The 18,317-nt window shown below is 43.4% G+C and overlaps 1 protein-coding gene across 1 annotated transcript in view; it reads left to right on the top strand.

The window, feature by feature from the left end:
* Positions 1-18,317, top strand: part of LOC137334158 (maternal DNA replication licensing factor mcm6-like) — an 82,909-nt gene that overhangs the window by 20,659 nt on the left and 43,933 nt on the right. The window contains exons 7-8 of the mRNA XM_067998706.1: positions 1,956-2,106; positions 3,715-3,856. Coding sequence (XP_067854807.1) covers positions 1,956-2,106; positions 3,715-3,856 — 293 coding nt within the window. The remainder of the gene's footprint in view (positions 1-1,955; positions 2,107-3,714; positions 3,857-18,317) is intronic.

Here is an 18,317-nt window from a genome sequence, read left to right as displayed (position 1 = left end):
GACGTTGCTTGGAGGAAAGTATGTTTGGTTTGCTGTCATTTTTGTGCATACACTGGGACCAATGCATATTTAAGGGTTGAAATCATTTGTTTGGCTTGGTTTCTATAGTTTGGCTGGGCTAAGGTGGAAAAGAGATCCAAACAACATAAACTCATGATTTTATTGGTTGGGCTCAGGGTTATTGTCCTTGCCTAGCTTCAGACAGGGCACTGCTGTCTGCTTATGTCTTTTCCTGCATTAGTTTCATTGAATTATTTTTGCTAAGTATACAGGTACTGAAGCCTGGAATTTCTAAGATCACTCTTGTGCCGAAATTACAATGATTTTTAGGCCGCTTTCTTAATCTTGCCAATGGGTACTTGTATCCAAATTTCCTGAGAATTGCACTCGCTGGAACATAAAAGCCTGCATAAAATAAGTAGAAATCAGCATGGAATATATGCCACTTTCCTCCTTAAGTCCCTCTTTTATCATGTTGTTTGATGGCTTCATAACATCAATAACAACAGCTTGCATTTATATAGCGCCTTTAATATAGTAAAATGTCCCTAGGCTTCACAGGAGCGTTATCAAACAAAATTTCACACCGAGCCACATAAGGAGGTATTAGGACAGATGACCCAAAGTTTGGTCAAAGAGGTAAGTGTTAAGAAACTTGTGAGAGCGAGCGAGAGAGCGATTTAGCGAGGGAATTCCAGAGCTTGGGGCTTAGGCAGCTGAAGGCACGGCCGGCAATGGTGGAGTAATTAAAATCGGGGCTGCGCAAGAGGCAAAAATTGGAGGAGTGCAGAGGTTTCGGAGGATTGTAGGACTGGAGGAAGTTAGAGAGATAGGGAGGGGCAAGGCCATGGAGGGATTTGAAAACAAGGATGAGAATTTTAAAATCAAGGTGTTCCTGGACCAGGAGCCAATGTAGGTCAGCGAGCACAGGGGTGATGGGAGGACGGGACTTGGTGCGAGTTAAGATATGGGCTTAGTTTTGTTTGAGTTCAAGTTTATGGAGGGTGGAAGATGGGAGGCCAGCCAGGAGACCATTGGAATAGTCCAGTCTGGAGTAACAAAGGCATGGATGAGGGTTTCAGCAGCAGATGAGCTGAGATGGGGCAGAGACGGGCGATGTTACACAGGTGGAAGTAGGCAGTCTTTGTGATGGAGCGGATATGTGGTCGGTAACTCATCTCAGTCAAATAGGATGACAAGGTTGTGAACGGTCTGGTTTAGCCTCGGATGGTGGCCAGGGAATGGAGTTTGCAGCGGGGACCAAAGACATTGGCTTCGGTCTTCCCAATATTTAGTTGGAGGATATTTTTGCTCATCCAGTCCTGGACCATCATTCATGCACATTAAGCACAGCATGTGTAAGAAAATGCAACTGTGGAAACTTTTCTCTTTTTAATGTAACAGATTCTGATGCCCTATTTTAAAAAAAAAACATAATCAAGGAAAATACAATGCAGGTCTCAGTAAGGAGAAATAATTTTTATAAAAAAATCAGTATAAAACACCAGAAATCGTGACCAAGTGTCTTGCTGCACCAAAAATATTGGGTGTAAATTTACATCTGTTCTGAACGGGTATAAATGCAAGAAACTCGCGGGGGTGGAGCTATGTTAATGAGCTAAGTGGGATTTTGCAGACATAACTCGAGCAGTGCAAAGGAATGATTAAATTCACGTCTAGTGATGTTTCGGCATAAAACTGGTTTACATCAGTTGCGCGCAAGTTTCCTTGGTAAAATGGTACAAATCTACTGTTACGCCATACTCATTTCGAAACTTTCTAGGAAATTCCGGACTCTCTGGTCCTAAATTCATTGAGAGTAAAATCATAGCTACCTATTTTTAGCCGCCTTAAATGATTTCTGCATAATTCCTAGGCAATGCAAGTTTCTCATTAACATAATGACTGCGTTTGCTTCTCTTTCCTCCCCTTTACCTTTTCTTGATTCACTAAAGTTTGGTGGGTCAGTGTTCAGAGAGGAAAATCAGACAGCAGAAAACATCAAGAACCAGATGACTGTGCAGGAGTGGGAAAAAGTGTTTGAAATGAGTCAGGATAAAAATCTGTATCACAATCTTTGCACCAGCCTTTACCCGACTATTCATGGTAAGTGACAGCTTAGTTTAGCCAGAGTATGAAAAACAATTCTACTTCTTAAGTCAACAGTGATGAAGCTGAACAGTTTTTAATTGTTTTCCAACTATACTACAGTTAAAATCCAGTGTTTCACTGTCTCATTGCTATTTATATTGCAGTGGTTATGCAGTGTTGCTCTGGATTCCCAATGGTTGCTAATGGGGTGTGGGGAGGGACAGAATCCAAAACTGCAGCAACTGTGAAATATTTCAAAGTTGCAATTTGTAATTTTATTTCTGGCAACCTTATCCTCAATGTTGGAAAAGGTATGTACAGGCTAGTGAATGAAAAACATGTTTGAATATTTAAGATATATTAAAAACATTGAGTAATCTCCAGATCTCAAAGGAACTGCACTAGTAGGTGGTGCTGTGAATGTGACATCCCATTCTTCACCCCCAAGTGAGTGTGTATTTGGTCCTTCCTCCTTTTCAACCTCCCTTCCCTTTCTCCTCTCTCCTCCCCCCGCCCCCCCCCCCCCCCCAAAACACAAACTAGACCACTGAACTTATATCCACCGCCCCTCTCCCTGGAGTATATAGAGGAGAACACTCCTACCACACAATGAAGAACAAAGAGAAACAGCACCTACTCAAAAATTGTTGGAAGGCAATGGCCAGAAAGCAGCAAGGCCAAGTAGCTGACTAGTTTGAGGAATTCCTGTAGCACCAGTGGAATTCCCAGTATCTGAGCCAAACAGTCCCCCCTCACAGACTAGCCATATCCTGCTTCATTTCTCTTTTTACAGTAGCTCCCTTCTCCTGATGGCTCTCCCATGCCTCAATCTTCCTACCCCCACTGATCTGAATTTCCCTTCCTGAACACTGGCTTCTCTTCCCCTTCCTCTACTCCTGTTTTCTCCCTCTGTCTCTTCCCTCTGCTCTTTTTTTCCCTCCCACCCCTTCAGTTTGCTTTCTCCTTCTCCTCCCCCTTACCTCCATCATTCAATCTTATTGATTCCATTATCCTCCACTGTTTAACTCTTGACTTGAAAATTTCAAATTGGTCTTGAATACCCACATGTAGTGCAATGGGAAATTGATCAATAATTTAAAAAGTCTTGTTCTGTTAAATATTCCATACCAGAAACTCCATATGGATAAAATTATAGGTAAAAATTCAAAATCAGTTTAAAGAATTCTTAATAGTGTTAAATACATATTTGAATAATTTCTAGCTAGTTCCTCATTAACATAATGACATTTGCATTTTCAACAAAATCCCGAACTGTAGATTACAAAATGAAAACGAATCATTATGGAATTTGAAAGTTGATGAATAGTCGGCCAGTAAGAGTGGTAATTCCTGTAAAGATGACAGGGTTATGGACTCTGCAGTGTATGTTGATTATTCTAGATCTGGAACTATTGGGTATCAAACACCCAAAATACATTTGAAACTTTTTTGATGCCCTGTAAAATATTCCAACAAGCTTTCCAATTGGTTTGTTTACACTTCTGTAGACTTATTTCATGGTTTATAGTGAACATCACTTAAGTAATTCTGAGTGGTACTTATAAATGTATATGTGACTTCTTCCAATTATTTCCTATAACTAAGACATAATTTTTTTTACAGGTAGTGATGAAATTAAGAGAGGAATCTTATTGATGCTGTTTGGTGGGGTTGGAAAGACTACAACAGATGGTATTTCTCTTCGTGGTGACATTAATATCTGTATTGTTGGTGACCCCAGCACTTCTAAAAGCCAGTTCCTTAAGTAAGCAATATGAGAAATGATCACAATTTTCAGCTACTATTGTACAGGGATCACTTTCATGAAAATAACTTTATTGCACAAAGGGAAATCTCACACTCCATTCTTGTCTGCTGTCATCACCTTTGGTGTTGTGAGTAATTCAAAGATAATTTTAATTTTGGAGGGAAATATCTCTACCAATTCTTCCAATGTTGATTTGCCATATGACTGTCTTTAAGATAAATCGCACACCTACACATAGTATCACAAAATGATTGTAAAGAATTAGTTGTTTTTTTTTCCTGTGATTATTGGTGCTGATAGTGGGAAAAGCTGTTTGCAGGGGATATTAAGCCAGGCATCATGAAGGATATAAATGAACATGAGTATATAGAATTACATTGAATGTACAGCACAGAAACAGGCCATTTGGTCCATGCTGGTGTTTATGCTCCATGTGAGCCTCCTCCCACTTGTCTTCATTTAACCCTATCAGCATAACCTTCTATTCCTTTCTCCATCATTATTATCTAGATTTCCCTTAAATGCATCAAAGCTATTCACCTCAACTATTCCTTGTGATAGCGGGTTTCACGTTCTAACCATTCTCTGAATTTCTTGTTGGATTTATTAGTATAGATGTAATCATTTTAACTCCAGGAGCGCCTCTGATTCTGTTAATTCAGCTACATGTTCAGCTTGATATGTCATTTAAAAACAAAATTGTTTTGGGGATGTGTGAGAACTGGAAAGGCCATTTTTACTGCTCATTCCTAGTTGCCCTAAGAAGGCGATGGTGGGATTTGGTTTGAACCATTGAAGTCCTTGATGGTGTTAAGTAGTGAATTCCAGGAAACTGACCCAACGATGGCAAAGGAATAGTGCTCTATGTCCAAGCAAGGATGGTGAGAGACTTTGAGGCAATCTAGCAGGTGATGGTGTTCCCATAACATTGCTGCTCTTGTTCTTGGTGGGAGGAGTTGCAGGGCTGGTAGGTGCTGTCAAAGTAAACTTGGCCAGATGCTGCAGTGCATCCTGTAGATGGTATATACTGCAGCCACAGCATGCCAATGGTGGAGGTAATGAATTTTGAGTCCAGTGGTGGTGCACCAATCAAGCAGACTGCTCTCCTGGATGGTGTTGAGCTTTTTGAGTGGTGTTGCAGCTGCACCTATCCAGGCAATTGGTGAATATTCCATCAAACTCCTGCATTGAGCTTTGTAGATGGTGGAGAAGCTTGGAGGGGTCAGGAGGTGATCCACTCAGAGTATCCAGCCTCTTCCCTGCTCTTGTAGTCAGGTGTTGAATGGCTGGTCCATTTAAGCTGTTCAGTATTAACCCTAGGATGTTGATAGTGGGGGACTCTGATGGTTTTGCCATTGATGAATGCCGGAGATAGTTGGGCCTTCTCTTGTTAGAGATGGCCATTACCTGGCACTTATGTGGCGTGAATGTTACCTGCCACTTGTCAGGCCAAGCCTGAATGTTATCCAGGTGCTGTTGTAGGCTGGCATGGGCTGCTTCATTATCAGAACAGTTGTAAAAGGAGCTGAACATTGTAGGATCATCAGTTAACAGCCCCATTCCTGTCTGTGCATTGGATAGAAGATCATTGATGAAGTAGCTGAAGATAACTGGGCTGAGTACACTTCCCTGAGGAGCTCCCACAACAATGTATTAGTGCTGTGATTGATTTCTGACAACCGTGACCATCTTGCTTCGTGAGTGCAAAAGACAAGGCTGAAGCGTTTGCAACCATCTTCTGCCAGAAGTGCCGAGGTAGATGATCCATCTCTGCCTCCTCCCAATATCCCCACCATCACAGAAGCCAGTCTTCAGCCAATTTGATTCACTCCACGTGATATCAAGAAACGGCTGTGTGCACTGGATACAACAAAGGCTCTGGGCCTCGATAACATCCCAGCTGTAGTGCTGAAGACTTGTGCTCCAGAACTAGCTGCGCCTCTAGCCAAGCTGTTCCAGTACAGCTACAACACTGGCATATACCTGACAATGTGGAAAATTGCCCAGGTATGTCCTGTCCACAAAAAGCAGGACAAATCCAATCTGGCCAATTACCTCCCTATCAGTCTACTCTTAATCATCAGCAAAGTGATGGAAGGTGTCGTCGACAGTGCTATCAAGCGGCACTTACTCACCAATAACCTGCTCACCGATGCTCAGTTTGGGTTCTGCCAGGACCACTCTGCTCCAGACCTCATTACAGCCTTGGTCCAAACATGGATAAAAGAGCTGCATTGCAGAAGTGAGGGGAGAGTAACTGCCCTTGACATCAAGGCAGCATTTGACCGAGTGTGGCACCAAGGAGCCCTAGTAAAATTGAAGTCAATGGGAATCGGGGGGAAAACTCTCCAGTGGCTGGAGTTGTACCTAGCACAAAGGAAGATGGTAGTGGTTGTTGGAGGCCAATCAACGCAGCCTGAGGACATTGATGCAGGAGTTCCTCAGGGCAGCGTCCTAGGCCCAACCATCTTCAGCTGCTTCATCAATGATCTTCCCTCCATCATAAGGTCCGAAATGGGGATGTTCGCTGACGAATGCAGTGTGTTCATTTCCATTCACAACCCCTCAGATAATGCTGCATGTGGGCATGGACTGCTTCAAGACCTGGACAACATCCAGGCATTGTCTGATAAGCGGCAAGTAACATTCATGCCAGATAAGTGCCAGGCAATAACCATCTCCAACAAGAGAGAGTCCAACCACCTCCCCTTGACATTCAACGGCATTACCATCGCCGAATCCTGGGGGTCACCATTGATCAGAAACTTAACTGGACCAGCCACATAAATATTGTGACTACAAGAGCAGGTCAGAGGCTGTGTATTCTGTGGCGAGTGGTTCACCTCCTGACTCCCCAAAGCCTTTCCACCATCTACAAGGCACAAGTCAGGAGTGTGATGGAATACTCTCCACTTGCCTGGATGAGTGCAGCTCCAACAACACACAAGAAGCTCGACACTATCCAGGACAAAGCAGCCCTCTTGATTGGCACCCCATCCACCACCCTAAACATTCACTCCCTTCACCACCGGCGCAACGTGGCTGCAGTGTGTACCATCCACAGGATGCACTGCAGCAACTCGCCAAGGCTTCTTCGACAGCATATCCCAAACCAGTGACCTCTACCACCAAGAAGGACAAGGGCAGCAGGTACATGGGAATAACACCACCTGCATGTTCCCCTCCAAGTCACACTCCATCCCGACTTGGAAATATATCGCCGTTCCTTCTTCACTGGGTCAAAATCCTGGAACTCGCTACCTACCAGCATTGTGGGAGAACCTTCACCACATGGACTGCAGCGGTTCAAGAAGGCGGCTCACCACCACCTTCTCAAGGGCAATTAGGGATGGGCAATAAATGCTGTCCTTGCCAGCAACGCCTACATCCCATGAACGAATTTTAAAAAAAAACAAATTCAGCATTCAGGTTTTGTACTCGTGTCTGGCTGTGATGTGGTCTGGAGCAGTGATTTTGGCGCAACCCAAACTGAACATCATAAGAACATAAGAACATAAGAAATTGGAGCAGGAGTAGGCCAATCGGCCCCTCGAGCCTGCTCCGCCATTCAATAAGATCATGGCTGATCTGATCCCAACCACAAATCTAAAGAACACAAGAAGTCGGAGCAGGACCCGGCCATATAGCCCCTGGGCCCTCTCCGCCACCCACAGGGCATTGACCGATCCGAACTCAGCTTCATGTCCAATTTCCTGCCCGCTCCCCATAACCCCTAATTCCCTTTACTTCTAGGAAACTGTCTATTTCTGTTTTAAATTTATCTAATGATGTAGCTTCCACAGCTTCCTGGGGCAGCAAATTCCACAGACCTACCACCCTCTGAGTGAAGAAGTTTCTCCTCATCTCAGTTTTGAAAGAGCAGCCCCTTATTCTAAGATTATGCCCCCTAGTTCTAGTTTCACCCATCTTTGGGAACATCCTTACTGCATCCACCCGATCAAGACCCTTCACAATCTTATATGTTTCAATAAGATCGCCTCTCATTCTTCTGAACTCCAATGAGTAGAGTCCCAATCTACTCAACCTCTCCTCATATGTCCGCCCCCTCATCCCCGGGATTAACCGAGTGAACCTTCTTTGTACTGCCTCGAGAGCAAGTATGTCTTTTCTTAAGTATGGAGACCAAAACTGTATGCAGTATTCCAGGTGCGGTCTCACCAATACCTTATATAACTGCAGCAATACCTCCTTGTTTTTATATTCTATCCCCCTAGCAATAAAAGCCAACATTCCGTTGGCTTTCTTGATCACCTGCTGCACCTGCATACCAACTTTTTGATTTTCTTGCACTAGGACCCCCAGATCCCTTTGTACTGCAGTACTTTCCAGTCTCTCGCCATTAAGAAAATAACTTGCTCTCTGATTTTTCCTGCCAAAGTGCATAACCTCACATTTTCCAATATTATATTGCATCTGCCAAATCTCCGCCCACTCACCCAGCCTGTCTATATCCCCCTGCAGGTTTTTTATGTCCTCCTCACTCTCTACTTTCCCTCCCATCTTTGTATCATCTGCAAATTTTGATATGTTGCACTCGGTCCCCTCCTCCAAATCGTTAATATAGATTGTAAAGAGTTGGGGACCCAGCACCGACCCCTGTGGAACACCACTGGTTACTGGTTGCCAGTCCAAAAATGAACCATTTATCCCAACTCTCTGCTTCCTGTTCGATAACCAATCCTCCACCCATGCCAGAATATTACCCCCAATCCCGTGATTTTTTATCTTAAGTAATAATCTTTTATGTGGCACCTTGTCGAATGCCTTCTGGAAGTCTAAATACACTACGTCCACTGGTTCCCCTTTATCCACCCTATACGTTATATCCTCGAAGAACTCAAGCAAATTTGTCAGACATGACTTCCCCTTCATAAAGCCATGCTGACTTTGTCCTATTAAATTATGCTTATCTAAATGTTCCGTTACTGTCTCCTTAATAATAGACTCCAAAACTTTACCCACCACAGATGTTAAGCTAACTGGCCTATAATTTCCAGCCTTCTGCCTACTACCCTTTTTAAATAACGGTGTTACATTAGCAGTTTTCCAATCTGCCGGGACCTCTCCTGAGTCCAGGGAATTTTGGAAAACTATCACCAAAGCATCCACAATCCCTACTGCCACTTCCCTCAAGACCCTAGGATGGAAGCCATCAGGTCCAGGGGATTTATCCGCCTTGAGTCCCATTATTTTACCGAGTACCATCTCGAGTGATTTTAATCGTATTTAGCTCCTCCCCCCCGAGAGTCCCCTGTTTGTCCAGTGTTGGGATATTCTTAGTGTCCTCTACTGTAAAGACTGAAACAAAATATTTGTTCAGCATTTTTGCCATCTCCATGTTTCCCACCATTAATTTCCCGGTCTCATCCTCTAAGGGACCTATGTTTGCCTTAGCCACCCTTTTTCTTTTTATATAACTATAGAAACTCTTGCTATCTGTTTTTATATTTTTTGCTAATTTCTTTTCATAATCTAACTTCCCTTTCTTAATCAATCCTTTAGTTACTTTTTGCTGTCTTTTGAAGACTTCCCAATCTTCTATCCTCCCACTAAGTTTGGCTACCTTATATGTCCTTGTTTTTAGTCGGATACTATCCTTGATTTCTTTACTTAGCCACGGGTGGCTGTCATTTCTTTTACACCCTTTTTTCCTCAGTGGAATATATTTATTTTGAAAGTTGTAAAATAACTCCCTAAATGAACACCACTGCTCATGTACCGTCTTACCCTTTAATCTATTTTCCCAGTCCACTTTAATCAATTCCGCTCTCATACCATCATAGTCTCCTTTATTCAAGCTCAGTACGCTTGTTTGAGAATCAACCTTCTCACCCTCTAATTGGATATGGAATTCAACCATGTTGTGGTCGCTCGTTCCAAGGGGATCCTTAACTAGGACATTATTAATTAATCCTGACTCATTACACAGGACCAGGTCCAAGGTTGCCTGCCCCCTTGTAGGATCAGTTACATACTGCTCAAGAAATCCATCCCTGATGCACTCAATGAACTCGTCCTCAAGGCTGCTCTGCCCAATTTGATTTGTCCAGTTAATATGATAATTAAAATCCCCCATAATTATGGCTGTTCCCTTATTACATGCCCCGACTATTTCCTGATTAATACTTCTTCCAGCAGAGTTGCAACTATTAGGAGGCCTATATACTACACCCACTAATGTTTTTTTTCCCTTATTATTCCTTATCTCCACCCAAACTGTTTCATTATCTTGATGCTTTGTCCCAATATCATTTCTCTGTATTACAGTGATTCCTTCCTTTATTAACATAGCCACCCCACCTCCCCTTCCTTCCTGCCTGTCCTTCCTTATTGTTAAATACCCTGGCACATTTAATTCCCAGTCGTTGTCACCCTGCAGCCATGTTTCTGTAATGGCCACAAGATCATACCCATACGTAGTTATTTGTGCCGTTAACTCGTCCATTTTATTACGAATGCTACGTGCATTCAGATAAAGAACTTTCAAATCTGTTTTGTGACGCTTAGTTCCTGCTTTTTCCTTTTTTAACACTTTACCTATTACTCCATACCTTCTGTCCCTTCCTGTTACGCTTTCCTCTCTCTCCCTGCTCAGGTTCCCAACCCCCTGCCACTTTAGTTTAAACCCTCCCCAACAGCACTAGCAAACACTCCTCCTAGGACAGCGGTCCCGGCCCTGCCCAGGTGCAGACCGTCCGGTTTGTACTGGTCCCACCTCCCCCAGAACCGTTTCCAGTGTCCCAGGAATTTGAATCCCTCCCCCTTGCACCATTCCTCTAGCCACGTATTCATTTGAAATATCCTCCTATTTCTACTCTGACTAGCACGTGGCACTGGCAGCAATCCTGAGATTACTACCTTTGAGGTCCTATTTTTTAATTTACCTCCTAACTCCCTATATTCTGCTTTTAGGACCTCATCCCCTTTTTTACCTATATCGTTGGTGCCTATGTGCACCACGACAGCTGGCTGTTCGCCCTCCCCCTCCAATGTTCTGTAGCCGCTCCGAGACATCCTTGATCCTTGCACCAGGGAGGCAACACACCATCCTGGAGTCTCGGTTGCGGCCGCAGAAACGCCTGTCTATTCCCCTTACAATTGAGTCCCCTATCACTATAGCTCTGCCACTCTTTTTCCTCCCAGCCTGTGCAGCAGAGCTACCCGTGGTGCCAGGAAGTTGGCTGCTGCTGCCTTCCCCTGATAAGTCATCTCCCCCAACAGCATCCAAAGTGGCATATCTGTTTGAGAGGGGGATGGACACAGGGGACCCCTGCACTACCTGCCTGCATCTCTTACTCTTCCTGGTGGTCACCCATTCACTTCCTGCCTGTATACCCTTTACCTGCGGTGTGACCAACTCGCTAAACGTGCTATCCACGAGTTTCTCTGCATCGCGGATGCTCCACAGTGAGTCCACCCGCAGCTCCAGCTCCGAGATACGATCGGTCAGTAGCTGCAGGTGGACACACTTCCCGCACACATGGTCGGCAGGGACACTGGTAGTGTCCATGACTTCCCACATCTTGCAGGAGGAGCATATCACGGGTGCGAGGCCTGCTGCCATGACTTGCCTTAGCTGAGTTACCCCTTTTAAATTACGTTGAAATTAGAAAATGTTAACTATACTAGGGACCTAGGTTCACTAAAAAAAAAACACTATCTGCTATAAAACCTGCAGATCTTCCCTTTCTTATTACTTTACTTACAGTAAAATGGTAGAAATACTCACCTGAACCTACTCACCAATCAGCTGCCTCCCCTGTGCCGCGTCACTTTCTGACTGGTGACGTCACCCCGAACTGCCGCTGGTCTCAGAGTCTCGCTCTCAGAGTAAGCTCTGGTCTCGCTCTCTCCGCGCTGTTTTTATCCACGCTCTGGTCTCGCTCTCTCCCGCCGCTCACCGCTCTCAGGTCCACTACCGCTCTGCAAGAAAAGCAAGGCAAAGCAGCACCTCCTTCCCCCACTTCACCTAACTCCCACACGTACCGAACTCTCAGCACACTGTGTAATATCCGCACACCGTGTGCAGATTTTTTGCTGAGTATGTATCGCTTGATGGCACAAGGGAAATGAGTTACAAGCTCTCTCCAAGCAGAATTGACAAGTAGTATTAATGATTTTGACATAAATGCGATGGCAGTCAGGCTAAAAGAGCCCAAAACAAACACATTTCAAGGAATAGATAGTATTTATCTGAGAATATGGAGACACTGAGGAGATCTGAAATTCATTGACAGTCCTTATGAAGGAATTACTGGACTCTGGAAGTACCAGTAGATTGGAAATAGGCTAACATGGTTTCCATTTTCAAAAAGGGTGACCAAACAGGGCAACTACAAACCCATTAGTCTTCAATATTGTTAAAAATAATAGAATTCATTATTGGGTGTGAACTTGGGAATTATTTGTACAATGATTCAGTAAACAGTAGCCAACATGGATTCACAAGGGGAAGACTCTGCCTTATCACCCTCCTTGACTACTTCTGAGGAAGTGATGTCCCATGTAGACTATGGAAAGCCCTATGATGTAGTGTACCTAGATTTTCAATAGACATTTGACAAATCCCACATGAAAGCTTATTAGTTAGGCTCCAAACATTGTGGTTTCTGATAATCTCCAAATTACTACCTGAGCCACATGCTAATTGACACAGGATCTGGAAAGTAAATGTGTGGCTCAGAGGGTGGTATGGGAAGGAGGGTTCCATTTCAAGGAACACTGGCATCTGTACTGGGACAGGAAGGATCTGTAGCGCTGAGACTGGCTGCACCTGAACCAAGCTGGAATGAAGGTCCCAGCAGGAAGGATAAATAGGACTGTAGAAAGGAGATTAAACCAATAAAAGGGGTGAGGGTCCTAGTGGAAATAATAGTAACCCAAAGAAAAAAAAAATCAGAACAAAAAGTGATAAAGATAACAAATACTCCAGGAGCAGAAAAAGTTATAGGAAGTAATAAATATATTTTTTTTAAAAAAGCAGGACCGATCAAAAACAAGAACATATTAAATTGCCTGTGGCAATTTAATTGTGAGGAAAAGCACCATCAGGGCATATAGGCAGGGTGGGGACAGTTAACCAAATAAGAGTTCTGTATACAAATGCAGGTAGCATAAGAAATAAAACAAATGAGTTGAAGCACAAACTCTGCTGAAAGGGTATGATGGAGTAGACACTCGAGACCTGACGACAAGTTGAGCATGACTGGGAGCAAAATATTCCAGGCTATTTAGGATCTTCAGAAAGGACAGAGAAATTGGGAAATGAGGAGTCGACACTATTACAGCAGTAGAAAGAAAGAGGATTTTAGTAAAGGTGATCAGACTGTGGAAACACTGGGTAGAAGTAAGGAACAGCAAAGGATGCAAGGCCCTGGTGGGAGTTGTCTGCAGACCACCTGACAGTAGTGATGTAGTGGGGGGATTGTATAAATACAGAGATCAGGGAAGCATGCAGCAGAAACAATGGTTATAATGGGGAATTTTAACTTTCACTAGAGCAGCAGAGTAATAACAATTTGCATTTTAACATAGTAAAAAGTCCCAAGGTGCTTAATGAAGGTATTGAATTTCTAGAATGTGGTTATAGTTTTCTAGAACAATGTTTTAGAACTGACAAGGGAACAGGCCATACTGGATTTAATTATGAGTAACAAACCAGAATTAGTTGACAATCTTAAAGTAAAGGAGCTTCTTGCAAATAATGACCATAATATGATTGAATTTGATATTAGGTTTAAGGGGGGAGGGAAAGTCACAAATCAAGGTCTTAAGTTTAAGTTAGGCAAACTACTTGAGAATAAATTGAGTGGGAGAACAGGATACAAGTTCAAACCAATAAAAGGCAAATTTAGAAATTACCTTAGGAACCAGTTTTTCACAGTGATCCACAATTGGAATGGATCCCCAAATAGAGGTGCAGATGAAGAAAGAAAGAACTTGCATTTATGTGACAGCATTCAGAACCTCAGATGTCCCAAAGTGCTTCACAGCCAATCAAATAATTTTGAGATGTAGTCACTTGTAGTGAAATGTGGCAGCCAATTTGTGCAGAAGTAATAAACAGCAATGAAATAAATAACCAGATTTTTTTCATAGTGATATTGGTTGTTGGTCAGGACACCAGCAGAACTCTACTGCTCTTCAAATATTGCTATGGCATCTTTTAGATCCACCTGAGGGGGCAGATGTGGCCTCATTTTAATGCCTCATCCAAGTGACCGTGCTCCCTCAGTAATGCATTGAAGTTTCAACTTAGGTTATGAGTTCAAATCCTGTAGTACGGGTTGAACCCGCCACCTTCTGACTCCGAGGCAAGATGGCTACCATCAAGCCCTGGCTCACGCTGAAAACCCTGGAATTATGTCGTCAACAATTGGATGCTTCTTCGGTGAGACTGTAGAGTCTTTGTGTGGATGAATTAAGATTTATTTATTTTGTGATTTTTTTCGTGACACTCATTAACATACGTTAAAAAAATGATAGACTTGTACTTGTGTAGTATTTCTGTTCAACCACTGGAGGACAGTAGTATATCATGTAAACCTGTTGCTGGCAAACAGAAAGATAGACAATTTCCATTAATGAATCAATTATCCATTTGTTTAAGAAGCAAAAGTGCAGCATTTTCAGCTGGTTCATTTACCAAATAAAACTACTTGTGTTTTTTAAAAAGGGGCAAAGTAATTAGGAAAGCAATTGAGGTAGCCTGCGATAGTTATTCTCCCAATTTTCTCTATTGCTTCCTATGCTGTAGTATAACTCCATGTAATGAGAACTATTCTATGCATTGTGTAAGTTTCCATTTGTCATGGTTAAGCCCAGTGAGTGTCATCAGGTACACCTGATCTCAATCCTATTCTCAGCTAACATCCATATATGCACTTTCTAGCAGACATAGGGATCAGAAATAGAACATCTCCATCCTCTTCGGCCAGGATTGAGCTAGGCGCAGATGCTCCCGTGTTAGGATAACCTGCTGGCATTCACTATGTAGACTCACTTGAGTGAGGTAGCCAGTTTCTGTGGAGCTGTACCCAAGCAAGGATTTATAATTTGAGGAGAGGCCATGAATGGTGGGAGAGCATAAAGTGAATAGAATTTCCTGTGGCCAACCATGTTTGTTAGTGAGACTAATCAGATAATTCATTGAGGGACGATATTAAGATATTTAACAGATGTTATAGTCAGCCAGACATCTCCTTTTAACTTATGTTTACATGTGATTTTTTTTTTGTTATTCGTTCATGGGATGTGGGTGTCGCTGGCAAGGCGAGCATTTATTGCCCTTGAGAAGGTGGTGGTGAGCCGCCGCCTTGAACCGCTGCAGTCCGTGGGGTGAAGGTTCTCCCAAAGTGCAGTTAGGAATAGAGTTCCAGGATTTTGACCCAGCGACGATGAAGGAACGGCGATATAATTCCAAGTCGGGATGGTGTGTGACTTGTAGGGGAACGTGCAGCTGGTGGTGTTCCCATGTGCCTGCTGCTCTTGTCCTTCTAAGCGGTAGAGGTCGCGGGTTTGGGAGGTGCTGTCGAAGAAGCCTTGGCGAGTTGCTGCAGTGCATCCTGTGGATGGTACACGTTGCAGCCACAGTGTGCCGGTGGCGAAGGGAGTGAATGTTTAGGGTGGTGGATGGGGTGCCAATCAAGTGGGCTGCTTTGTCCTAGATGGTGTTGAGCTTCTTGAGTGTTGTTGGAATACTCTCCACTTGCTTGAATGAGTGCAGCTCCATCACACTCCTGACTTGTGCCTTGTAGATGGTGGAAAGGCTTTGGGGAGTCAGGAGGTGAGTCACTTGCTGCAGAATACCCAGTCTCTGACCTGCTCTTGTAGCCACAATATTTATATGGTTGGTCCAGTTAAGTTTCTCGTCAATGGTGACCCCCAGGATGTTGATTGTGGGGGATTCGACGATGGTAATGCCGTTGAATGTCAAGGAGAGGTGGTTAGACTCTCTCTTGTTGGAGATGGTCATTGTCTGGCACGAATGTTACTTGCCACTTATCAGCCCAAGCCTGGATGTTGTCCAGGTCTTGCTGCATGCGGGCTTGGACTGCTTCGTTATTTGAGGGGTTGCGAATGGAACTGAAGACTGTGCAATCATCAGCGAACATCCCCCTTTCTGACCTTATGATGGAGGGAAGGTCATTGATGAAGTAGCTGAAGATGGTTGGGCCTAGGACACTGCCCTGAGGAACTCCTGCAGCAATGACCTAAGGCTGAGATGATTGGCCACCAACAACCACTACCATCTTCCTTTGTGCTAGGTATGACTCCTCCTCCTCCTATTAGTTGTTTAATTGTCCACCACCATTCACGACTGGATGTGACAGGACTGCAGAGCTTTGATCTGATCCGTTGGTTGTGGAATCACTTAGCTCTGTTTATCGCATGTTTCTGCTGTTTAGCATGCATGTAGTCCTGAGTTGTAGCTTCACCAGGTTGGCACCTCATTTTTCGGTACGGCTGGTGCTGCTCCTGGCATGCTCTTCTACACTCCTCATTGAACCAGGGTTGATCCCCTGGCTTGTTGGTAATGGTAGAGTGAAGAATATGCCGGGCCATGAGGTTACAGATTGTGCTAGAATACAATTCTGCTGCTGCTGATGGCCCACAGCGCCTCATGGATGCCCAGTTTTGAGCTGCTGGATCTATTCTGAATCTATCCCATTTAGCACGGTGATGGTGCCACACAACACGTTGGATGGTGTCCTCAGTGTGAAGACGGGACTTCGTCTCCACGAGGACTGTGCGGTGGTCACTCCTACCAATACTGTCATGGACAGATGCATTTGTGACAGGTAGATTGGTGAGGACGAGGTCAAGTAAGTTTTTCCCTCATTGGTTCGCTCACCATCCGCCGCAGGCCCAGTCTGGCAGCTATGTCTTTCAGGGCTCGGTCAGTAGTGGTGCTACCGAGCCACTCTTGGTGATGGACATTGAAGTCCCCCACCCAGAGTACATTCTGTGCCCTTGCTACCCTCAGTGCTTCCTTCAAATGGAGGAGGATGTTCTGTTATAAGCACAGTTGTTTAGCTATGTGTCTTGTATATAATGGAATTGTACTGTAGAATGATAGATGTTGCGTGATGCATTACAAAGCATCACTACTCCACAAGTCTTAGTAATCCATGCTTAATTATCTTTTTCTTGTATACAGTGGTAAAACATGATTTGCTGCGCTCTAATGGATGGATTGTTGTAATAAGCAAACTGTGTAGCTGAGCAGATGGTGTTGGTGGATGTAATGTGCCTGATCCGAGCCAACTGACCTTCAGTGGGTTTTATTCACTTGGGGGAGGGGAGAGTCAGATTTCCCTTCGTACAGGTTTTCCTCACTACTGCTCAGATTAAGTTACAGATGTAAAGTTCTTTCCTTACTGATTAGAATGCAGTTAACAATGTTTACAGTTTTCTTGATTTAGTATTGTAATAAAACTACATTTTATAAGCTATTTGGATTCAAAACTAATGTGTGTTGTTAGAAGTAAAGGGAGCAAACATAGGGAAGGCAAATATGCTTTAAGCAGAAACGTGAGAACACCCATGTTCATAAAATAAAAGAAGTGGATAAATACTTAATGAGAAAATGTCAAGTGTAGTGGAAAGGGATTAAATGCATAGCTTTTTGAGGGCCTGCACAGGTGCGATGGGCCAAATGGCCATCTCTTCTGTAAAATTCTGACTGTAAATACTTAACTACTAAAGCTTCATTACAATCCTAATATTAACAATTTTAAAGATACACTAAAAATCCAAAATTATGCAAAAAGAAAAACATTTTGGGGGGTAGGGAGGTGAAGTGTCTAGTCATGACCCCTCAATCATCATGAGGTGTGGGGCAGGCTCGATGGACCAGTTATTTTTTTTCCTGCCCGTCAATTTCATACGTTCATAAAATACATAATTAATTAAAAATGAGAATTAAAGGCAAAAGAATTCATTGAGTGGTTCAGTTGACATGAGTCAAAGTTTGAATGTTTTATTATCCTCTGGACACTTTTTTTTGTAGCTATTCCAATCAAATGTATATAGCAGCCTGTCCTCACTGATCTATGTTGGCTCTCAGTCCCCCAAAACCTCAAATTTAAAATTCTCATGTTTAAATTCCTCCAATGGCGTGCCCTTCCATAGAAACGAGAAGGCTGAGGGGTGACCTGATAGAGGTGGTTTTAAAACCCACCTCTTTGAGCAAGCTTTTGGACACCCCTCCTAATATCTGCCTTGGTTAGGCATCCATTTTTTTCCCTTGCACCCTTTTGAAGCACATTGTGAATTTTCCTATGTTGAAGGCGCTATATCAAATGCAAGTTGACTTTTAAAAAAAAAAGTCTGAAGTCTGCTGCAGTGATGGATGCAGACAGTGAGTTCAACTCACTTTGAGTTGGTGTGCTGGCATCACCAATAAAGGATCAAATGTTTGACATTGTAACTAAAC

This window comes from Heptranchias perlo, chromosome 2 (genome assembly GCF_035084215.1).
Source record: "Heptranchias perlo isolate sHepPer1 chromosome 2, sHepPer1.hap1, whole genome shotgun sequence".
NCBI classification, from domain to species: Eukaryota; Metazoa; Chordata; class Chondrichthyes; order Hexanchiformes; family Hexanchidae; genus Heptranchias; species Heptranchias perlo.
This window is presented reverse-complemented; position numbering and strand designations above follow the sequence as displayed.